At 35.0% G+C, this 24568-nt stretch overlaps 5 protein-coding genes across 6 annotated transcripts; 3 read left to right on the forward strand and 2 right to left on the reverse strand.

Annotated features, from left to right (window-relative positions):
- Positions 1–839: 839 nt before the first annotated feature.
- Positions 840–4577, forward strand: LOC133682357 (probably inactive leucine-rich repeat receptor-like protein kinase At3g28040). 2 transcript variants are annotated; one of them, XM_062105670.1, is made up of 3 exons: positions 840–2294; positions 2394–2715; positions 2811–4577. In XM_062105670.1, exons 1-3 carry the CDS (start codon positions 1172–1174, stop codon positions 4285–4287), a joined length of 2922 nt encoding a protein of 973 aa, XP_061961654.1. In that variant the 5' UTR covers positions 840–1171; the 3' UTR covers positions 4288–4577. The 2 variants fall into 2 exon arrangements, with proteins under 2 accessions (XP_061961654.1, XP_061961653.1); XM_062105669.1 differs by having other exon boundaries at positions 841–2715.
- Positions 4578–5948: 1371 nt separating this feature from the next.
- Positions 5949–7234, forward strand: LOC133681924 (small ribosomal subunit protein eS30z/eS30y/eS30x). The gene is made up of 3 exons (XM_062105125.1): positions 5949–6098; positions 6208–6345; positions 6970–7234. Exons 1-3 carry the CDS (start codon positions 6095–6097, stop codon positions 7014–7016), a joined length of 189 nt encoding a protein of 62 aa, XP_061961109.1. The 5' UTR covers positions 5949–6094; the 3' UTR covers positions 7017–7234.
- Positions 7235–8940: 1706 nt separating this feature from the next.
- LOC133682742 (eukaryotic translation initiation factor 3 subunit H) lies at positions 8941–14433 on the reverse strand. The gene is made up of 12 exons (XM_062106248.1): positions 14227–14433; positions 14055–14134; positions 13849–13965; positions 13664–13767; positions 12661–12727; positions 11622–11755; positions 11486–11534; positions 11272–11343; positions 11090–11191; positions 10952–11019; positions 10086–10238; positions 8941–9256 (listed from the first exon to the last, which is right to left on the reverse strand). The coding sequence occupies exons 1-12, from the start codon at positions 14246–14248 to the stop codon at positions 9199–9201; spliced, it is 1026 nt and encodes a 341-aa protein (XP_061962232.1). The 5' UTR covers positions 14249–14433; the 3' UTR covers positions 8941–9198.
- Positions 14434–14850: 417 nt separating this feature from the next.
- Positions 14851–16713, reverse strand: LOC133682743 (CRIB domain-containing protein RIC4-like). Its single transcript, XM_062106249.1, has 3 exons — positions 16363–16713; positions 16114–16257; positions 14851–15441 (listed from the first exon to the last, which is right to left on the reverse strand). The coding sequence occupies exons 1-3, from the start codon at positions 16490–16492 to the stop codon at positions 15194–15196; spliced, it is 522 nt and encodes a 173-aa protein (XP_061962233.1). The 5' UTR covers positions 16493–16713; the 3' UTR covers positions 14851–15193.
- A 2982-nt stretch (positions 16714–19695) lies between these two features.
- LOC133683157 (15-cis-zeta-carotene isomerase, chloroplastic) lies at positions 19696–22605 on the forward strand. Its single transcript, XM_062106686.1, is given in 5 exon segments — positions 19696–20259; positions 20993–21139; positions 21275–21484; positions 22077–22307; positions 22309–22605. Coding segments are annotated over 5 exon segments (1068 nt in total). The 5' UTR covers positions 19696–19821; the 3' UTR covers positions 22351–22605.
- Positions 22606–24568: the final 1963 nt, after the last annotated feature.

The following is a 24568-nucleotide window of genomic DNA, read 5'->3' on the forward strand; positions in this document are numbered from 1 at the left end:
AACTATGTTATATCTCGTATCAATCTCTACATGGTTTAATTTTTTTTCTTTATGAAAACATATTTATTTTAATTTTTTTTTTAAAAAATCTAATTCTACCTGTGGAAAAATACTACACAAACAAATGGTTAATTAAGTAGAAAATCCGCTCAAATATTCTAACATCAACATGATAATACCTAGTGTGTTTTGAGGGTAATTAACTATCTAGTTTTTTTTTTATTCTTCTTTTTTGTTGGATTACAGTTTGAGAGGTTTGAAATTGAGCTTGAGGTTCTTCTAAAAAAATCTAATTTATCAGTATCAGTTGAGTTATGATTAATTGACATTTGGAGCTAATTAAAACAGGAGTCGCTGTCACTTGATAATACATGATCTTCTACATGCTATCTTTCACAAATATTGCAAAAGAGCCACAAACCTTAAATGGTGTAAAGTTTGAGGCAAAGTACGCATTTCCAGCAGCAAAATTGAAGAAGCAGCTTGGGTTATCATTATTATATGGAAACTAAAAGTTGAGTTGAACTCGTAACAGCAGTGTCATGAGCTGTTAAATTATTGAAATTTCAAACAAAAAGTGAAGAAGGAAGGCAAACAAGAAAGAAGCAAGAAGGTGCTTTAAGGAACGAAAAGTTTGGTCGCAACAGAGACATGTTAATGCAGCTTGAAGACAAAAGAAACGACTCGGTATGCGTTGGGAATCTGTCAAGACTCGAGATGAGGAGACCCATGCAAAATGCTGGACCCAATGTCTCGGTCTCTGCGGTCTAACCTTGAGCAAAATTATTACCATGAAAGGAAATAACCTCTAACATTCCCCTTTCTTTAAGCTCAAGAGGTATTTTTACTTCACAGTTTGTTTAATGTTTTAGTCTCTCACCTCCTCCTCCTCCTCCTCTTCTTGATTTGTACAAGGCGTCAAGGACCACTAGGTAGACTCCATTTTGGAAGGGGAAAAAAAATGCTCTCTATCACACTAACTTTCTCGTGAACACACAGTTAATGTAACATCCTTTTCTTTCTAGCTAGTACATGCAAACACTAACAGTCACTCATACTAGATTTCCTTTTTCAGTAGAGTATCTCAATAGCTTATGTCTGATTTCTTGGTATCTCCATAACCAGGAACCAGGTAGAGGGAGTTTAGGGTTGTTAATAACTACTATTAGAGATGGGGTTTTCCCATTTGTTGTTGTATTTCCTGGTTTCTTCAGTTGCTTCGCTTAGAGGTTGCACCGGAAGTGATAGTGTGCCGATACAGATCAATGATGATGTCTTAGGGCTGATTGTTTTCAAGTCAGACCTTAGTGATCCATCTTCCTATCTCAGCTCATGGAACGAAGATGATGACTCCCCGTGTTCATGGAAGTTCATAGAGTGCAATCCCGTGAGCGGCAGGGTTTCTCAAGTCTCACTTGATGGGTTGGGATTGTCAGGAAGACTGGGTAAAGGGCTCCAAAAGTTGCAGCATGTGAAGACATTATCATTGTCCCATAACAATTTTAGCGGTGACTTTAGTCTTGAGTTTGGTCTCATTTCAAGTCTTGAAAGTCTTAACCTCAGTCACAACAGTCTTTCAGGCCTCATTCCATCTTTTCTTGACAATATGAGCTCCATTAAGTTTCTTGATCTTTCTGAGAATTCATTCTCAGGACCACTCCCTGATGATCTTTTTCGAAACTCCTTTTCCCTTCGTTATCTTTCTTTAGCAGGAAATTTGCTTCAAGGGCCAATTCCTAGTTCACTATTGAGCTGCTCTTCTTTGAACACTATCAATCTGTCCAACAACTATTTCTCCGGTGACCCAGATTTTGTTACTGGGATTTGGTCACTGGAGCGGCTTCGAAAACTGGATCTTTCACACAACGAATTTTCCGGGTCCGTGCCACAAGGGGTATCAGCCATTCACAACTTGAAAGAGCTCCAATTACAGGGAAATCGCTTTTCCGGGCCACTACCTGTAGATATTGGACTGTGCCCGCACTTGAATAGATTGGATTTAAGCAGCAATCTTTTTAGCGGAGCACTGCCGGAGTCTCTTCAGAGGCTGAGTTCAATAAACTATTTCAGTTTATCCAAGAATATGTTGACAGGTGAGTTCCCTCGGTGGATTGGTAGCCTGAGCAACCTGGAATACCTGGACTTGTCAAGCAATGCTCTAACTGGTAGCATCCCATCATCCATTGGTGACTTGAAATCACTGCGCTACTTGAGTTTGTCCAATAACAAGCTCCTTGGCAACATCCCCGCCTCAATCGTTTCCTGCACGATGTTATCAGTGATTCAGTTGAGAGGTAACAGCTTTAATGGTAGCATACCTGAAGGCTTGTTTGATCTAGGGCTAGAGGAAGTAGATTTTTCATACAATGGATTGATAGGTTCAATTCCATCAGGTTCAAGTACTTTCTTTACATCTCTTCACACACTGGACCTTTCAAGGAACAATCTCACAGGACATATTCCTGCAGAAATGGGTCTCTCATCTGATTTGAGATACTTGAATTTGTCCTGGAACAACCTGGAATCAAGAATGCCACCTGAGCTTGGCTACTTTCAGAACTTGACAGTTTTGGATCTTCGAAGCAATGCTTTAGCTGGCCCAATTCCTGCAGATATATGCGAGTCTGGAAGTTTGAACATCCTTCAACTGGATGGAAATTCATTGGTGGGCCAAGTCCCTGAAGAGATTGGAAATTGTTCATCACTGTATTTGCTGTAAGTCTTGTATCAATTCCCCCAAAGCTCCAACTAATGGATTATTCAATGCTTGTTTACATACCAAATGTGAATTCCTTTTATTTTCTATGTAGGAGCTTGTCCCAGAATAACTTGAGCGGTTCCATTCCCAAGTCCATTTCAAGGCTAGACAAGCTCAAGATTCTGAAATTGGAATTCAATGAGCTGACTGGAGAGGTACCACAAGAGCTTGGAAAACTGGAGAATCTCCTGGCTGTAAATATATCCTATAACAAGCTCATAGGCAGGCTTCCTGTTGGGGGCATATTTCCAAGTTTGGATCAAAGTGCGTTGCAGGGGAATTTGGGAATTTGCTCACCCTTGTTGAAGGGACCATGTAAGATGAATGTTCCCAAGCCTCTTGTCCTTGATCCAAATGCCTACGGAAATCAAGGGGATGGTCAGAAACCAAGAAGTGCATCCTCTCGCCCGGCAAGGTTCCATCACCATATGTTCCTCAGTGTTTCGGCTATCATTGCAATTTCAGCAGCTATATTCATTATGTTTGGAGTGATACTCATAAGCCTGCTAAATGTATCTGTCCGTAAGAGGCTTGCATTTGTGGACCATGCCTTGGAAAGCATGTGCTCGAGCTCTTCCAAGTCTGGAAATCTAGTCACAGGCAAGCTGGTCCTGTTCGATTCGAAATCATCGCCTGATTGGATCAATAATCCAGAATCACTCCTTAATAAAGCTGCTGAGATAGGTCAAGGAGTATTTGGAACTGTTTACAAGGTCTCACTGGGTTCAGAAGCAAGGATGGTAGCAGTTAAAAAGCTCATTACATCAAACATTATCCAATATCCAGAAGATTTTGATCGAGAAGTTCGAGTGTTAGGAAAGGCAAGGCACCCAAATCTCTTGTCATTAAAAGGGTATTACTGGACTCCTCAGTTGCAGCTATTGGTATCAGAATACGCACCTAATGGCAGCTTACAATCCAAACTCCATGAAAGGCTAACGTCTACTCCACCTCTTTCATGGGCTAACAGATTGAAGATTGTGCTTGGAACAGCAAAGGGACTAGCACACTTGCATCACTCTTTCCGTCCACCCATCATTCATTATAACATAAAACCAAGCAACATCCTTCTTGACGAAAATTTCAACCCAAAGATTTCGGATTTTGGACTTGCAAGGCTCTTGACAAAGCTGGATAGGCATGTTATGAGTAGTAGATTTCAAAGTGCATTGGGATATGTGGCACCAGAACTAGCATGCCAGAGCTTGAGGATCAATGAGAAGTGTGATATATATGGTTTTGGAGTCTTGATTCTTGAGCTAGTAACTGGAAGAAGGCCGGTGGAATACGGTGAAGACAACGTGGTGATCCAAAATGATCATGTGAGGGTTTTGCTTGAACAAGGTAATGCATTGGATTGTGTAGATCCAAGCATGGGGGATTATCCTGAGGATGAGGTAATGCCAGTGCTCAAATTGGCCCTTGTGTGCACCTCTCAAATACCTTCTAGTAGGCCTTCCATGGCAGAAGTGGTGCAAATATTGCAGGTCATCAAGACCCCAGTTCCACAAAGAATGGAGATTTTCTAAGATGTGATCCAAATATGTTAATTTAAACTTTCCACTACTACAAAAACAAAGGCATCCCCTTGTTTTTCTCTTTATGTCTTGTTCTACCTTTTCCTTTAGATTTCTGAAAATTGTATTGCTATTCAGTGGCGCATTCTGTTTGATTCTTTGTTTTTGGCTGTTTAGTTGTTCCTCCTCCCCCTAGTTGCACTGGCATCCCATTGTCCTCCATGAAACTAGTCAATAATTCAATAGGATGCTCAGAGTGGGTTCACTTTCATTATTTAATGTATATTATGTCTTTTGCCTTCCTTGTCGATGACAGAACAGGGGCTGCACTTGTCCTAATATTATATTATTATTAAAAAAAATAAAGCTCTGGTGAAATCACTTCTTACACACATTTACAGAACAGGGGCTGCACTTGTCCTAATATTATATTATTATTAAAAAAAATAAAGCTGTGGTGAAATCACTTCTTACACACATTTACTCCACACACACACACACACACACACACACACACACACACCCACAAGAACAGTGGATTTATCATCTTATCTTAAAAGAAAAAAAAAAAAAAAGTGTAGGCGAATGACGAGATAGAATTGTTTTTATAAATAAGTTTTATTCTTGAATTAAATAGAATTGATTTATTAAATATAAATGGATACTCATATTATTTAACTAACAACAGGAGATTATCATATTATTTTATTTTTGAATTAAATAAAATTGATTTTATAAAAAATCGAGTTTTGATAGCAAAACATTGGCAATGATATCAGATTATTACAGCTTGAATCATAATTATAGCATCCAGTGAAGTTGCTTGGCATCAAACAGCTTTATTTCATTGCTTGCATCCTCACACTGCCTGGCATGATGAACAAGGGAAACAGTGCATCAAGCCGTTGTCTGGTATCTGGATTCCGGTAATCATCTGGAGGAAAATGAATCGTGGACAAGGTTGATCAGTCAGGCACGTACAGGATCCATGGCTTCAACCCTAGACCTTGAGCTACATAGCCAAAAGTAGACCAAGAACTAGTTCTTCTGTATTCTGGATCACAAATATTGTTTTAAGTTTGATGAAACGCAGTTGAGAATTTCAGCATTGATTCACGTTCTTTGGCTTATGCAGGGGATATTTCAATCCACAATAAACAAATGAAATTCTCCTTATTTTATATCCAGTTACCGATTGTTCTTGAGAGGGTCCAAGCCAGTGACGGAGCCAAAATTTAAATTTTTTATATTTTTAAAGCTAAAAATATAATTTATTGAAGGGAGCTGGAAAAAAATAATCCTTGCAGGCCCTACACCTGCCAGCCCCTCTAATTCCGCTCCTGTTATGAGTCCAACTTAGGGTTTTGTTTTTTTTTAAGGACTTAGTTGAAAAGAAATTAAGTCTTGAATTAAATTATGTTTATTGTATGCTCTAGAGGATGTATTTTTAAAATTGTTAAAAAGAATTTTAGTTTCAATTGATATATAAATTAATTTAAAAATATATCAAACCATGAAATAAGAAAAAGAAAAGGTCCATAACACCAAATTAATTTTTTAAATTAGAAATGACTTAATTTTGTACCTTAACACCTTAATTTTTCTAGTGACATGTCGTTTGTTGATAAGGAATGATGGACTTTTTAGTGAACGACACTAGTTTCAGACTGGGACACAAAAGACATGTCGGTTATATAGAGAAAACCCTTTAAATACAACTCGCCCGCATCGAAAACCCTAACCCCAAAATCCACACTCCCAGAGCGCAGCCTCTCTCCCATTCACAGCAGTAGGCAAAGAAGAAGAATATCTAACAATCATGGGTAAAACCCTAACCCTAGAACCAGACAGCTCCTGTCTCAGTCTCAAGCTACTAATTTAATATTCAAAACCTTTCTGTGATTGATTGATTTTGATTTGGATTGTTCTCAGGCAAGGTACACGGATCGCTGGCTCGTGCAGGGAAGGTGAGAGGTCAAACCCCAAAAGTGGCCAAGCAAGATAAGAAGAAGAAGCCTAGAGGCCGTGCCCACAAGCGCATGCAGTACAATCGCCGCTTTGTCACCGCCGGTCAGTTTCTCTCTCTTAAAGCTTTTTTTTTCTTTTTAAGCTAAACAAACTTCTTCTTTTTTAAGCTCATGTCAGGTAATTAGGGTTTGATCAATTTGAGCCTTAGATTCATTTTTATTCCCTTAGTGTATGTGGTTTAAGGTCTGGTTGTTATAGGAAATCACTGAGCACTTTGTTATGGTTTGAGGGGTGGGAAGAAGGGGTTGCTGTGGCTCCTTTTTTTTGTTATTAGAACTTGGATTTTGTGGAGTGCTGTTCCTGGATGTTGATGCAAATACATTTCAGTCCTTTAAAGCTACCGCTAATAAATTTAGCTGTAATTTAGGGTGAGGTAGCAGTGATTTCAGGGTGGGGTAGAGATTGGTGTAATGCATGTCGAAATGGCATAGAATAAGAGAAAAGGAAGTGCTGGCTGGGCATTCTTTTGTGGGAAACTTTTCCGTTGCGATATGCTTTTATTCTGGTCAGGGCTTAGAAAATTCTTGTATTAACATAATGGCATTAATATATCATCGCATGAACTACGTGGCTTCAGATAACTTCTTAGATCAATCTCATCAATTATGAGATTCTGCTTGTTTTTTCTATTTTGAATGTGATGATTTTTCTGTGTTCTGTTTACAGTTGTTGGATTTGGGAAGAAGCGTGGACCAAACTCTTCTGAGAAGTAAGCATGCACCTGAGGGAGTTTTTTCTATATAGACTGCTTAAGTTTCCTGGACAACTGTATTTTGGATGTTTAGATTTACATTATCGGTTGTCATTTCTATTAGTTCCATTTTGTTTTAGCAGCAATGTTATTGTCTTAAAGGAGTGAATCTGTTGGATCTTTCTTTGTTTGAAGAGTTCTTTTGGTTGCATTAATTTGAAAACATAATATCTTCATTCCTCTCTACAGAGTTGAAAATACTTTATTGTCTCATTAATTGGGAATTACCCTTTAGATCGAATGTCTCTGTAGCTGGCTCAGTTTAGCCGGGCCTGAAGAGATTAGATTTCGATTTCGATGGCCTTCGATTTCGATGGCTGCTAGCCACTACGTGCATGCAAGAAGCAAAATTTTGCTGTTTGTGATTGGATCTCAATCATTCGTGGAAGGAGTTGTCTCCTGGTACCAGAGACTCCTGTCCTGATGAATCTCCAATCAAGACCCCCCATTCCCTAGTCTGAATTTGGGTTTATTAGGATGGGAAAACATTATCCGAAGGAACCAGATGTTGTCTGACAGTGGATTTGAAGGAGAAACCATTTTCAGGTTACAAAGAGAGACGCTTAAAAAAGTACTCTGTTTTTTTAATGTAGAGGAGAGTGGTTCCTACGAGTGATTTGTTCAGCTCTCTCTTAAGCTAACGAAGGTGGCAGCGAATCAGACGCCAATAAAACCATAAAAAGACGGGCCGAAGTTTGATCGCTTTACTAAAAAGAGAGAGCTTCTTGAGCCGTGGGGTAAAAACTCAGTGGCCCACGGGCTCACTTGTAAGCCGGTACAGAGCTCATGTATTTTTATATATCTGTGACTGTATACACTGCTAGCTTGTCCGCATTAAAAACTACTAATTGTTTTTCAAGCACATAAAAAATTAACGACTAGTAAAAACTTCTCAATACCACACATGGTGGTTTTATGAAATCAAGACAGTTGTTGATTGTTTTGCTTTTAAAAAAATAATAATCAAAGGAACCCCTTACAGTATCTTAATAAAAATAAGTCCTAATCAACAGTTGTTGATGGGGAGATTCCTATTAACAAGGAATAATTGTGGAGGAAATCATTATGATTATTTTTTAAATTTTACCATTTAATATTTTTTATTAAAAATTAAGTTTTATAATATTTTAAATTCATTGAAAGTTGAGTTTTTTCAAAAAAAACATTTTCAAGTTATTTTAATATTGTGATTCAGACAGTGAAATTCATATCAAATTATAGAAGTATTTTTTCATATCAAATTATTGAAGAATTTTTGTAATTAATTTTTTAAAAAAATTTTATTATTTAATAAGTTGATTGAGAATAAAAGTAAATAAAAGTTTATAATTTAATTTTTATAAATATATTCTAATCTCATGATTCGAATTATAAATTTAATAAACTAACTCGAGTTATGAATTTAATAAATTAACTCGAATTAAATTAATGTATTATTATTTTAATATTTACAAAAAATATCTTGATTTTTTTATTTATCAAAGTATATTTTTATTAATCATCCAGCCATATCAAAACAACCATGGTTAAAATATTTTTCAAGATGTTAGCAAAGCTGGATATATATTTTCTATTAAAATCTTATTCTACAGTTGGTGGGGGTGAGTTTCCTAGCAGACACCCTGGTTAATTCAGAGGTTTCAGGTCCAAATTCTAGAGGATTCTTTCATATTCAGTACCCAAACAAGAGTTTTCAAAGCATTACTACCAGCAAATTTGGAATGCAACGATACAGTCAGTGAACAAGTAAAGCCATCAGTTACCTGTCTGCTCTCAAACATAGAAACTGGCGCATGCCTGCTGGCTAACATCCACACTATCTCTCACAAATCAACCCATGCTGTTGTTCCATCATATGCCGAAAGCATGCACCATGGAGAGGCAAGTTCATGTAAAATTGCTCATTTTTCAACCATCCAAGTCTCTCTTATAAGAGTCGATTTAAAACAACGATAAGTTACAATCTAGAATCATTTTCAAATGAATACACGATTACGCATGAATTGTTCCTTCCCCAAATTTGTTCATTTTCATCCAAGAGGCATCCTACCAAGAATCCATCCTCTTCCTAATCAACAAAGGCTACAAAAACAAAAAACACTTGTGAAATGAGGCATGACTGGCCATTCAAACTTCACATTGCATCAATTCTCATGCAAAGCCTTCATCAAATATAATCGGCTGAAGCTCTGCCCAGAAACCCTGCAATGTTAAGGAACACAAAAATAATGAGACTATAAACATCAACAATGTGAGGCAATGGATAAGAGTGACCATAGAGAGAGCAGAGTTTTAACTCCCAGACCCATAGCAACAACAATAAAAGTTACAGACTCATCATCCCTTCTAGATTATGCAATTTTGCTCTCTCAATTCTCAAATAAATAGGTAAATTTGTCACAAGGAGAAACAAAATCTCTTCTATTACAATTCCTCCAGGCTCAATGGCTAAGAAAGTATTATCCCCCTTCAGACAACAAACAAGGAGTTGATCTTGAATAATTATTTGCAAAGAAAACACACTTGACTTCGGATGCAATCAAACTACAAAAATCCATAATCAGTCACTCATTTTTCAGTTCTCTATGTGAGCAACAGAGGCATCAATGCTATCGATTAAAAGGAAAAACTCAAGACTGCAATTAGATTGGTTAGGGATTTTTAAAGTCAATTTGCAGAAGATGACATAGCAGAGCAATACAATTTTGACACCGAGGACTGAAGCGCACTGGGGCACTTCGTGCCCAAATTTCATGCTGTCAGCAAAAGTTAAGATCGAAGCGTTTTGCCTAAAAAGATAGCAACTAAGAAGCACATACTACGAAGCTAAAAAACAGATAATGATCTGGAAAGCATAGAAGACACCAGACAACAGCCAGAATCTATATCAGAATTTCCCAGGGCATTTGAAAGTCGACACAGAAATAGAAGCCAATAAACTCATAAATGACAGATAATAGTCAAGCTTTCTTGCAGGAGATAAGGCATTGCAGGATATGATATCAACCAGTCTTTTAGATCAGTAACATACCCATTGATTTGGTTACAATAATTTGCTATTTGATTGGTTATCAGGAAACTATCCAACCGTGATGGTTCAGGGATTGGTTTGAAGATGGGATTTAAAGGATCCTCCTCAGGCAAGGGTTCTTCTCCTGCAGCTTTGCGTGACATGTTCTCTGACCTACAAAACACAACGAATCCAATGTAAAATAGTAACTAGGAAAAAAATAGTGAAAATCAGACACATTTGCAAGGAGAATCCTAATTCAAAATGACCACACAAAGCTCTAAAATCGACAGGTTTTTCTTCTACAGCTTTTTTTTTTTTTTGAAGTGGATAAGTGTTGAATCTAATCCACTGATCAAGAGCTATTAAGAGATTATATCTTAATTTTAAAACCCCCAGAGTCTTTCTAAACATCTCCCTCTCCCTCTCCCTAGTCCTCTGGGTGCGCGTGCATACACATCAATACCCCAGCAGATATGTCCCATATCCACAACTTACACACATAAACAAGACAGCTCTAATCTGTGAATGGGGTGGCGATTCATGACAGGCTATGGATGAAATTGGTTTCTTAGGCTTAGAGAAGTGCCCTGTGGTACCTGCCCCATTCAACCAACTTAGAAGGAAAACAGTGTCAAGTGCCTGTCAAAGTATCCATAGCAAAAGGAAGTGACTATCTGAAAATAATAGTTCCCACTTCCCACCTCATCTTTGGCTGAAGGGACATAAAAACATCAGCTCTATGAAAAGTTAGTACTTATATACACAAGAACACATCCAAAGGACCAGTAGGAATCCCAACTTACGCAACCCCAAACATGGTACCATCCATCCAATTAAACAGAAAAATAGCCAGGGAGCAATAAACAATTAAATCAACATTTTACCTTCTCTTTTGAAGCCATGCTTGCTGCTGAGCTTGCTGGCGTGACAGGTTCCGATAGTAATATTGGAACTGCAAGGCATTATCATGTAAGGATAACTTTTTATTCTGTTTGATAATATTGGATAACAAGAACACTAACCTTCTGCTGCTCCACTGACAAATCATCCATGCATTCAATCAAAAATTCTACATTCCTTTCCAAATATGGACTGGTTGATAATTGCAGGCGGTCATAATCACACTGGCATAGAAAACACAAGTAGAAATTACAAACATGAAGTTTAGGTTCCCGAATAGTCGCTCAAAACATTAATATTGTACCTGGGTCACTGGTGTATCATCTTCTAGCTCAGTCATAAAGGCACTAATAAGTGCAGAGTTTGAAACTTTGATCTGAGTGCAAAAGGAAGAATGTTATTCAAATAAAAACCGATACCTTTCTTCATGCTACATTTTTCACAATTCCATGAAGTCATAGCAAAATTTTATTCATCTTGCATGAATAAAAATAAAATAAAAAGCTTCAAAATCTTACAGGAATTTCCTCAAAAATATCCACCCATGACAAGTTTTTCTCCCTCAACCTATGGAAGCAAAAGAGACATCATGATGGGATTGCATTAAATAGTTCAAATCCAGTTATCCAACTTTGTCTCAGGAAAACTTCTTACTTCTCTCCAGTAAAATTGTTATTGCGATACAGATCCATGAAAGAATCAGAAAGCTTCAAAGCCTTGAGAGCTAAAACACCCTGGTTAGCTCTTGAAGGATCATAAATTATACAAACACACCGTCTAATATTTTCCTGCATTCAAAAGAAAGTTCGAGAAATGAAACAATTGAGAGTGGAAAGCTACCATACTAAGTATTGGAAACCAAATGAACTCAAATTTATTCGAAACCCGCTTCCTGAAACTGGACACTAAGTTAATCTTCATCACGGTTAATGTTCAAAGCTGTAGAAATTTAAATGAACCCAAAGAAGAATTGCAAAAACAAGAAAATGAAATAAATGCAAATGCTTTTATTTCCTTTTGGGATAAATACACTGATGCAGAAGCTGAAACAATTAGAATTCATAATCTTTCTGTGATCTTTGAAGATATGGGAAAAATTAATACTAAAGCAAACAAGTGTATTTGATGCTCCCCAACAAGAACTAGCTTAACGAAGATTATCTTCTAAAACATAGTATTGTAATTTGTAAGATTTTCTAAAGTACTGGATGGCCAGTTGGCTCCACCTAAGGAGCACCTCCTTAGGGCACCTTCTTACTTACTCAATATCTATATTTGTGAAAACCCACTTTTGAAGGATGAATTAGTGACTGGGAATTTCAACTGTATGCTTTCGAGGAGGGACTCGTATGAACACTAGATGTGATGCTAAGGTTTTCTATCTTCTAGTGTGATTACTCGGAACCCTATTAGCGAGATGCTGGTAGCCTTCTAAATTTACCTCCATTTCAGTTTATAAACCCCATATCCATTATCCTTTACCTATTTTTATCACTATACTCTTGAACATATCCCAATCCTCACCTATAACCTATTCCCCAATCTCCTAACCCACCACACCTGCTATAATCTAAGAGCCTCAGGTGAAATGATATTTTAAATATGCAAAGGTAAAATGAATTAGAGATGAGTAAATCATTCAGATTGTGTGCATGCCATATCAAAAAAGAAAACAGTGATTAAACCTCTGTACCTGGTAATTCATAAATGTCTCGATCAATTCCACTGTTTGAAAACAACCAAACAACATTGACTGATACCTGAAAATTGAGAAGAGAATAACAGATCACGGATTGTACAAGCAAATTCTAGACATGTACATGCAGATGTATACACATACATTTATTTTGAAGGAAAATTAGTTCTGTTCAGAAAAGCATCAATGAAAGCAAAGGACTCATAGTATAAAGTGAGAACAGGTCCACATTGTGAACTCTTATAATGGACTTTAGAGACATTCAGAGAAGAGATACAAACATGTTTGTGTGTAACATTGTAATGTGTAGCAATACAATGAGGGAACACCAAACTCATAAAAGACCATTTAAGCCATTTCAAAACGAGTCTCAAGGTAGAAACTTTTTAAATAAATGCTGCTAATAAAATATAATTTACTAAGGAAAACCCATATGTCCCAAGAATTTATACTCAAAACAGAAAATCATTCCTTTTTTTTAACTGCCATTTATTGCCAACGAAAAAGAAACAAGCAATAATGAGGTCCAAAACCGGTCCTTCCCAGATAATTTAATGATTTTCCACAATCCAAGTATGATCCGCAATCAAGTTTGGCATGTTCTTCCTATTCTAGACTTCATCTCTTCTTGGTTAATTTTGTGTATAACAACAGCCAAATCCATTCACTCCGTGACATGATGGATATAGTCCAAGAAATAAGGAAAAGTAACAAAAATTGAAAAGTGAAATCTCAACAAAAAAAATAACATTTTCCAGTTCTTGCAATTCCAATGCAATGTGATTTGTTTTATTCGGATCAAACATGGAAATAACTAGAGCATCGTAGCAAGAAAGCGTCTGTGCTATACAAAACATAAGAAACAATACCACAAAAAACAAGCATTTGAGATCTCTTCATGATTAAGAAATTAATATTACAAAAAAAATCAAAACTTCAAGCAAACAATCGGGAAGGAAAAACTTTCAGACAAAGAAAAAAGTTATTAAAAGAAACTGACCATCCAACAGTGTTATTGTCGACATTAACCTCTCTCAAGCACCTCATCATCTCAAGCTGGTAATTAGCACCTTCTGCTTCAATCTCCTCATCCTCTTCCCTAATCTGCATAATAATAACAATAATTAATCAAATTCCGAAACCAATCAGAGTTTTCAAAAATTAAAATAATAATAAAAGGCATACCGGGAAAGGGAAACAGTTGGTAACTTCAAGAACGCTACCAACATCCAATCCTAGAAGCTGCCCAGTCACTAAAGACGGTGAAAACTCCTTGCAGTGTTTGATTATTTTCAACACAGCCTGTAAATAAACTTTATTTTATTAAATCTCAACTTTAACTTGTAATTTTCTTTAAAGAATTATTAACAATGTTAAATATGAAAAAGTACCAGTCCTTCGATCTGAACAGCACGGAGAGGAGGAGCAACCTCCTCTGTGGCTGCTACTTGAAGGAAAGACCTTGCCATTGCTGCACAAAACACCCCAAAAATATAATTAGTTACATATCGTGACCGTCCGTGCAAATACATAAGAAAAAGGAAAGAAAGAGATAGTACAGACTGGGAGTGGTAGTATTAGCCATGGCGTCGCCGAGAATTTGATGATGCGAGAAGACGCTTGCTTTAGCCTCTCTACCTGGCGAGCGAGAAAAACCCTTCTTCTTAGAGAGGCAGCTGAGGTAAGAAGCGGTGAAGTTTTGCTAGCTTGGGGCGGGCCGTGAGGGTGTCGTTGGGCTTGGCTTATGGCTTCATTGGTTTCGATGATTTGTGGTTTCTGTTCTCTTTCGTTTCCTTTTTATCTATTTATTTATTTATTACGAGCATGTTTGGCATTATTTTATTAAAAAATTAATTTTTTAATAAAAATTAATTTATTATAAACATACTTGGAATTGGGGCGAAAATGTATTTGGTATTGTGAAAAATTACATTAATCATAATTTGGGAAATATTACAAAATTCCTTTTTTACCCAAGATACTTTTAATATTTTAAAAACCACCCTTTCTTTGTTAAAAAAAGAAATTGAAAATGTATTTGGTATTGTGAAAAATTACATTAATCATAATTTGGGAAATATTACAAAATTCTTTTTTTACCCAAGATACTTTTAATATTTTAAAAACCGCCCTTTCTTTGTTTAAAAAAAGAAATTGAAGATCTCTTAGAATAAATAAAAAAATAAAAAAATAAAAAGATGGTACTATCATGTCAACTACAGTTAAGTGGCAAAACCACCACCTTTTTAACATTTTAGAGATTTCCAAAATATAAAGGGAAGAAACTTTAGCTACGCTACTGGTGCGGTCCTTCGACACGTTCACCCACGCCAAAACAAGCAAATATTGAGAATGGATTGCAAGAACAATTTCAATGGCCACCCAGAAAACCATTGTCAAGGTCCACACACACACCATAAACACATCACTGCAACCAGTGCCTCCATCAAAAACATTGATCAATCTTCATCACATCAGTCATCTAGTGTCAAAGAAACAAGATCAGGAAATGAAAAGAAAAATCAATGAATCAAACAAGCTTGGAATGATCGACCCCAACAAGAGGTCCATGAGCTTGTGCAGCCATTGCAAGCTCGAACTGCCTTAAAGTAAATGAAGGGAATGGAATTATTTCTGGAGATTTCAGGCATTCCCAGCCCTTAATAGGATTTGTCATAGTAGTTCCATCCAATCCTATGTGTGTTACATGCTTCACATCAGTTGGATATCCGATTTCCATCTCTCTTTCCATGAGCTCCTCGTCTTCTTCTTTGTACACTGCATTTCGAGCAAAGGTGGAGTAAGGAACATGTGGGCAGCATTAATTCATACAAGAGAATGCTAAAATACCAAGAGAAATATTGAAACGAATCAAGATAACATGAAGACCGAATAGCGGAAACCTGGGATTTAATTTCAAGGTAATTAACTTATTAAATTAGTTGTAATTCTATGGTTAACTTTAAAATCAACAATGATTAAGTAGATGTTAGTTAACTTAGTTGATATATAATTAACCCCAGCTAGCACCAGAAAAAATGAGCGAGAGGGAAGCACCCTTCACCTCAAAAAGAAAAACATTTTTAGTTCCGGTGATAAGAATGTCTGGTCCGGAAACAGGAGGACGGATATCGCCAGAAATGATAAGTTAATGGCCACCTAAAAGAGAAAAAGGCCTACTTTCGAAATTGAAACGATTTTAACATCTCATCATACATCACAGGAATGGTCCCTGCAGATTCTAATTTCCTCAATGAAGTCACCGCGCAGCTGCCATTTTACACGGAAGGGGATCATGAGCTGATGATCATTGATCAGGCGTTCTGTTATTATTATTGTTATTAATTCTGCTTAGTTTCGATTTCTAGGCTGTAATTAACGTGTATTGTGTGATCATTGATCTGTATTCAAGCTATTGTATTAATGGACAAGAAGTAAAAACAATCTTACCAAATACTTGGGAGAGAGTCTTAATGCTCCTAATCAATTTGTGAAAGCTACTGGATATGCAAGGCTTTGGAAGAGCCAGCAGGAAACCAAGTGTATTGTTCTTCGTCTTTTCTTTACAAGAGCTTTCCTCCCCTTCTTGTCCTCCTTTAACAAAACAGAGAAAAGAGAGAGAAAAACAGTTAAATGGTAATTAATTAGTCATGAAAAAGGGTTCCATACCTGAGAGAAGGGGAGGAGAGAAATTAATACTTGTTGCATGTGATTTGGTTTCGGGTTTTGGTTTCTTGCAGGATTCACTGGAGGCCACATCAACACTGGAGTGAGAAGCACAGGCGATGGAGAATGGAAGAACTACAAATCTTTCCATATGATCCCGCATATCCTCCTTACAGGACAAAATCAAACACAAAATCTAAAAGGGAATGCAGGCATTCAGGAGTAGTGCCAGGATTGAACGAGAACATGGAAATTAGAGCATGGAAAGAATCAACACCAGAATATATAGAGCTAGCTAGCTGTTATATTGGGTTGCTGTAGGTTGTCTTTTTGCACAAGCTAGAATGATTTGTATCTGGAAATGTTAAGATCCACCCAACTTTGGTGCTGTGTGCATGTGTGAGAGTAATATTAGACTCCATGGAGTGGGTTGGAGTGGGTGGTTAGTTAAACTGTACAACTCAACCTAATATATCTACATGTTTTTGCTTCCAATTTGCAGAGGAGAAAGAGCCCCACAAACCAACGTTTTTGTCATAATATATTCTCTTGATTGATCTTGATAATTCTCTTTGGGGGTGGGCTCAATTCTCACTTGCCTCTCTTGTAGATTAAGCCACCAATCATTTCTGGCTACAGTCTACATTCTCTTGATCTTTTTTTATTATTATTATTTCCTTAGCATGAACTCCTTTGCGATGTAGACTACCTTCGTTACGTAGATAGAGCGAGTCCCAAGCGACATTCTTCTAACAGGATTCAAACGCTGGCTCAAGTGTTTCTTTGTTTCCTTAAAAGGGTGAGTGCGACACTTGCTAGCCTATACAAAGACAGAAAGCAAAGCCGAATTTCCTGTTTTCACTCCCCTTATTAATTATTCATTTTATACTTCGACAAGTTACAGTACACTACACATCTTTGAATCGATTTTTTTTTACACTACACCTCCTTGAATCGATTTATTTTAAGAAATAAAAGTTGAATTTATCATTGTTATAAAACCCGACCTAACCTGGTATTCGAGACTAAAACCGGGCTAGATTTAAAAAAATAAAGGGAGTAAAAAACCTGGATGATCGGTCAAAAACTCAGCTTAACTTGATAACTCGGTTGACCCGGCAAGACCCGGTCAAAACTTGATTGTAATTCGTTGACTATTTATGTATTTTTTAACAAAAACAACGTTATTTTGTTTTCTAAAAAAAGAATTAGAGGTCAATTCGGGATGATTTGATAACCCAATCAAAACCCATAACTTGAGCCTTGGGCAGGGCCAAGCTTAAAAACTATAGATTTTACTATTCAATGACTTGGTGCCATTATCACTTTTGTGTTTGCAAAAATGTTCTCGTTGGATTTCTGAGCAACTAAAACTATAGTTTTAAAACTTAATCTATAACGAGTTGATCTAAGATTTGATGAGTTGATCCAAGACTCAAGGTTAGAGCTAGGTCAGGTTAAAGAAAAAATAAAGGAAGATAAAAACCCGAGTGACCCAATAAAAAATATGGTTCGACTCGGTGACCGGTTGACCTAGCAAAATCTGGTCAAAAACCAAGTTGCAACCCGTTAGCTATTTATTTATTTTTTAACTAAAATGACATCATTTTTATTTATAAAAAAACAAAATTGGGGTCGACCCGGGATGACCTGGTGACCCAAACCTTAAATTGGGTCGACTAGGACCAAAACAATTATTAATAAAAAGAGAATGAATGTGGTAGCGATAGCTAATTCTTAATTAACCTTTACATATTTTTTATTTGTTCTGCTATTTGTTTCTATGGTTGAAACCGCGTTTTGTAATGTTTTTTATTTTTTTATTTGAAATTAATTTGTTTTGTGTTTTTGGATATTTTTGATGTGTTGATATTAAAATTAAATTTTAAAAATAAAAAAATATTATTTTCATTTATTTTCAAGTGAAAAATATTTTAAAAAGTCATCTTATCCCACTATTAAATAGTACCAAAGAAGTTGGTTCAGAAGAAAAGGAAGGACATTAACCAAATATTAAATTCATCATCGACGGGCAAAAGAACCAGATGAATTGCAACCCATTTGATTGACACTTCTAAACTAGTTTGATTTTCTAATTTTCAAGTTTTGATTCATCATTTGCCTCCCTCACTTGCATTAGAAATCACATGTTTTGGGGGGTTGTGGAAAAAATAATCTCTTACAAAATGCACCAATTTTGGTGTCAATTGCATATTTAGGACCTGAAATAAAATTAGGAATTTAATCTCAACAAATCTTACAAAACCTGAAATAAATATTCAATTTACATTTTGGACTCTATTTTATATTTTATGTTTTTTTTTTTAAGATTTCTTTTCTATAGTGTTATGACTTATACAAGGAGATTTATTAACTCATATTTTATTTTTTTTAAGAATTGATTTTTATGTAATTCTCAATAATCAATAAAAATAATTTATTTTTGCATTTCAAAAATATTTTTGAAAAAAATTAAATTTTTTTTATTTATTTATTTATTTTTAATTAATATATTTTTAGTATTTTCAAATTAATTTAATACACTAATTTTAAAAATAATTTTTAAAAAATAAAAAAATATTATTTTAATATATTTCAATACAAAAAATTATTAAAAAAAAAAAAACTACAATCAGTCTCAAAATCCTGCACGAAGGTTGAGTCAACTGGAGAAGAAAATGGATGCTGAAAAAGCCTTTTATTTTGTTTTATTTTGTGTGGCAACACTTTTTGTTGGTACCAGCTTCGTGATAAAAAATACATAATGGTTAGCTTCTACACTTTTTTCTTTCTTTAATATTTTTTATTTTATAATAAAAGTATTCTTAAACAAATTTGCATGTCAATTAAGATTATTTTAAAAAATAAATTTAAAAACTTGATTATTTTAAAAAAACATGACTACATGCACTTGGCGTATTTGAAAGAATTTAATAAATTTCTAAATTCACACATTTCTTCTTATGCCATATTCTTTAAATTTAATTCATTAAATTCAGGTAAAATAAATAAAATATAACATACCATAAAAATATCAACTTAGATTTTATTTTTTTTACTAATCAAAATTATCAAATTCAAAGTTAATAATTAGACTTAAAATATAAGTATATTTCAAAACATTTACTAGAAACTATAAATATGATTTTAGAACTTATTTGACTTTGTGGTAGCAGTTTTTAAATTTTTTTTACTTAAAATTATAATAAATTAATATTTTTTTAATGTATTTTTTTAATATTACTATATAAAAATCAATCTAAAATACTAAAAAAAAGTTAATTTGTAGATAAAAATTAAATCGTTTAACGGTGTCGTATTGAAGTGGTGTGCTGATTCGTACTTTCCTTCCTCATCAAAAAAATACAAAACTCCCTACCCAAAAGCATCACTTCCTCCAGATTCTCTCTCTCCTTCTTCTCCACCAAAATGGTTGCCAAACCACTACTAGTCTTAGAATAACAGAAACCCCCTCTCCCTCGTATCTGCAACATGGCCTCCTCTCTTCTTCTCTCGAACCCATTTTTTACCTCACCCCATCATCCAAATAACCTATGTCGTAGACAACTACCTCTTACGCTTCGGCGTACCTCAACTTTTACTCTCCTAAATCTAACAAAACCCTCTAATAATAATAATAATAATAATCCAAAATTCCTCAAACCCACCCTTCCTTTTCTGGGTTTCAAGAAATTTGCTACAAGAATCTCCACCAGAGATGCTGACACTGATACCTCTGTCCCCCCACCACTTGCAGGTGAGGATTCAGCCGCGTTCGAATTGGGGAAGCAGAAGGTGTCTTCTTGGATATATTTCAGTTTGATTTTGGGTGTTGTTTTGTTTGTGCTTGACGTGGCTTGGATTGATAACTCTACTGGGTTCGGAAAGGATTTCATCAGTGCTGTTTCGAGTCTCTCAGAAAGCCCTGAGGTGGGTTTTATTTATTATTTTTTGTTTTATTGCTGAATCGAGCATATGGAATTCTCACGCACTGAAATCTGTCACTAAAATGGTTCGAGCAGGCCTACCTTATGAATTATACTCTTAATCTTAGCCGTTTAAGTTACTTATGTATCACTTCGTTTAAGGTGAGCGAAATTTTTTCTTAGACAAGTGCAATTTTGGACGTAAAATATGGATGTGAGAGACCTTTTCGCTTATCTTTCGGTCTGGTCAGGTGTGATCAGCAAGAAGTCTACGATTCTGCTTTGGTGGCTATTTTTTGCGTGCAAACTGGTCATTTTAAGTTTTTGAATAATGGATAAATTAATCTCTATGAGATGCTAACCCCTTTTGCTTGACTGACGTGGGACGACCTGCTTTAGTACTTTAACCTGGGAATGCCTATGGAGCTGCCTGAAATGATATGTTTGAGGTCGCAAGGAACATGCTGAATGAAAAGTTCCAACCCCTTGCAGTTATGCGTCCAGGCTAAAAGAATAGAAAATAAATGGATTTTGCAGAATTCTTCACGGATGGATATATGGATATTGATGATTTATAGGTTTATGAAACAAATATCAGATTACTTACCTTGTTGATTGTATGTAAGAGATTTGGCATCGTAAATATTCATTTGTTATTTTGGTTCCTTTGTTATGTGAGATCTGTACATCACTTTGCTTTTTTACATGTAATTGAAGCCTACTTGAAATGTTTGCAGGTGGTTATGTTCATCCTTATTCTAATTTTCGCCACCGTCCACAGTGGCCTGGCAAGTCTCAGAGACATGGGCGAAAAACTTATTGGAGAACGTGCATTTCGTGTTTTGTTTGCAGGAGTTTCTCTTCCATTGGCTGTTAGCACTGTTGTGAGTTCCTGATCCTTTTATACAATGTACAACATGCCCCCTCCACAATCTTAGTGGTTTTCAGTTTTTCTGAATTCCTCATCTGTACAATCTACTTAACAGCCCCTGGCTGACTTCTGAATGGCCGTGCTGCAGGTGTACTTCATCAATCACAGATATGACGGCATCCAGTTATGGGAGCTTCAAAGTGCTCCTGCGGTACATCAACTTGTGTGGCTTTCTAATTTTATCTCCTTCCTTTTCCTTTATCCTTCAACTTTTAATCTATTAGAAGTAGCGGCAGTTGACAAGCCTAAAATGCATCTCTGGGAAACTGGAATAATGAGAATTTCCAGACACCCGCAGGTATGGTATTTATTTGAGTGGCCTTTTACCAAGCAATTGAATGAAACTTGTTTCCTATTTCAATAATTAGAGTAAAAAATAAGCTACTTCTTTATGACTCTGATGGTTTCTAAGAGTCAACCTCACTTGTTAAGCTATTCCAGTAATCCACTTCCCCCTCTTAAAGATCGTGTCATGTGCTAGTGCTACTTAACTATGATGAGTTGGATATCTGGATCCTTTCAGCATCATTGAATTTAATCTTTTTTGGCTGGAAAAAATGTGACCTTTCAGCCAAGACATGAGGATGAAATCCATTCCATCTCTTCTAAGTCAGGACACATGTCACTCTTTGTAACTGAAGTACACTTTCATAAGATACTTGCTGAACTGAACCTGATAACTTGCTTATGCAAATGTAGCCATATTTTGTCTTTAGATACTTTTGAGGGCTATCTAAATAAATCAAAATAATGATAGATCCTATTTAATGCTGAAACACCCCGTTCTATGGTCTCTCTCTCTCTCTCTCACCTGTAAGCGCGCGCACACTTACAGTCACTCAAACAGAGTTGTGAAGGAAATCTACATTTATTGCTGTATTTCTTTACAGATGGTCGGGCAGGTGATGTGGTGCTTGGCTCATACAGTTTGGATTGGGAACTCTGTGACTGTTGCTGCATCTCTTGGTTTAATTGGACACCATTTATTTGGTGTCTGGAATGGGGACAGGAGATTGGCAACGAGATACGGGGAGGCTTTTGAAGCTGTAAAGAAGCGAACTAGCATAGTCCCTTTTGCAGCTATCCTTGATGGTCGTCAAAAGTTACCTAAAGATTATTACAAGGAATTTTTGCGGTTGCCATATTTGTCAATCACTGCATTGACTCTAGGTGCATACTTTGCCCACCCGCTTATGCAGGCTGCCAGTTTCCGGCTTCACTGGTAGGGTATGGTATCTTCGTCTCAGTTGTAAGAAATTGGATACAGTCTAAAATTACATATAGTTAATGTACAAGTCTTGATTCATTTTGCTTATCGCAGTTTCCTGTATACACATGAATGAGGGATGTGTATTATTGTATAAAATAGAACAGCCACCAGCAAAGAATCCATATACGACCGATTGGCATGTTTTGGTAGTGCTAGACTTGGTACAAACTAGATTTATGGCCTGCTCTTCGCGTGCTAGTCAAATTCTTTTTCAATGTAAAATGAAATGCTAGGCAAAAAATTTGAGACCCAATTAGTAATTTAAATAATATGAATAAAATATAATAACAATAAATAAAATAAAAATAAAAACTGACAATAAAAAAAGATTAAAAAAAATGACATTAGCTCATTTGGAGTATAAAAAATTAAATGTTGAATGGTGAAATTGAAAATAAAAAATAAGAAAAAAACCTAATTAAATTGGGTTAACTCATAAACAACGCGATAATGAATATAAAATTATGATAACTTTATAGGAAAAAAAGGACCACTTGAAAGGAAAGAAAAAAAAACATGAAGATCAATTTTTAATACCTTATATGTTAAATGGATAAAATTAAAATAAATATTAAAAAAAACTAAAATCAATCTGTATTAACCTTTAAAATTGGTGATTTTAGTCATGAATTCGAAACTAACAAAGCAAACCTTAAAAAAGAGGGTAAAAAATAATATAAAAAAATATAAAAAAGAAAAAGAAAAAAAAGAGTAAACATCCTAAACTTAGTTTAATCTCTAAAACTCGAAACTCGTAAAATCTTAGACCTGAGTTGCATCAAGAAACTTAATTTTTAATCAATTTAATTTTGAAAGATGAAATCGTGAAATAATTATCAATTTTAAAAACTTACAAATGCAAAAAAAGATAACAATAAAATGAATGGAGATCAAATTTAATTAAAAAAAAACTCATGGGGGATGAAATTATAAAAACAATCTAAAAAAATATATAAAACAAAACATATAGCAATAAAAAAAATAATGATCAAATTTAAAAGATAAAGAAAAATAGAAAAGGGTGAAATTAAAAAAAAAACATTTGTAATTTTATGATGCAAGTGTGTATTAATTTTTTTTTTTTCTAGTATGACTTGAGACATAAACAAGACCAATGAAAAAATGTTGATATATAGACAAAAACCAAAAAAAAGCTAAACGACAAATAAACAAAGAAAGAAAAAGCCTAATCACTAATGATATAAATAATGACCGATAAAAATGAAAAAAAAAACATCAACTTTAAAAAAAAGGAAAAAAAACCCAAGAAATCCTGGACGAATCTTCTAAATCTAGAAAAAGATCTCAAACTCGCAACCCATTAAATTATAGACTTGGACTGAATTAAAAAACTCAATTTCTAACCAACTTAATATTGAGTAGCCAAAATAAATCCAACAAAGAACAACAATTAAAAAAACTCAAGAAAACCCATATCATTTTTAAAATTAGTGGAAAATCCTAAAGAAAAAAAAAATAAAAATTAAATTTTTTTATCTTAAATAAAACAAATATCAATAAAAAAAAAAGAACTAAATTCGAAAGAAAAATAAAATATAGGGGATGAAATAGAAAAATAATTCTAACCTTATAAATTGTATAAAAAAAATCATTTCAAATATTGAAGGAAGGGAATGGAAAAAAAATATAAATTTAAAGAATTAGCCAAAAACAACCAACAAAGAATAATAAACAGAAAAACTGAGTCATTTTCAAGATAAAAAAAAATCCATAGAAAGCAAGCTAAAAAAAAACCTAGTTTTCAATTGAATAAATATTGAAGGATGAAAAGGGAAAAAAATAGCTTTGAAAAAGGAAAAAAAAAACCAAGCAAATCCGAACAAATATCCTAAACCTGATCAAATATTAAAAACTCACAATCCATGAAACATTGGATCTAGATTCAATCAAGAAGTTTATTATGAACTAATTTTAAAATATCAATTTTAAAAACATGTCAGCAAGAAAACTGGCAATCAAAAGAATAGATATTAAACTTGATAGGAAAAAAAACCAAAGAAGGGTGAAATCGTAAAAGAAAATCAATTTTAAAAATTATTTTCAACAAAAAATAGCAATTAAAAGAATGTTAACCAAATTTGAAAGATGCAC

Source organism: Populus nigra, chromosome 2 (assembly GCF_951802175.1).
Source record: "Populus nigra chromosome 2, ddPopNigr1.1, whole genome shotgun sequence".
NCBI classification, from domain to species: Eukaryota; Viridiplantae; Streptophyta; class Magnoliopsida; order Malpighiales; family Salicaceae; genus Populus; species Populus nigra.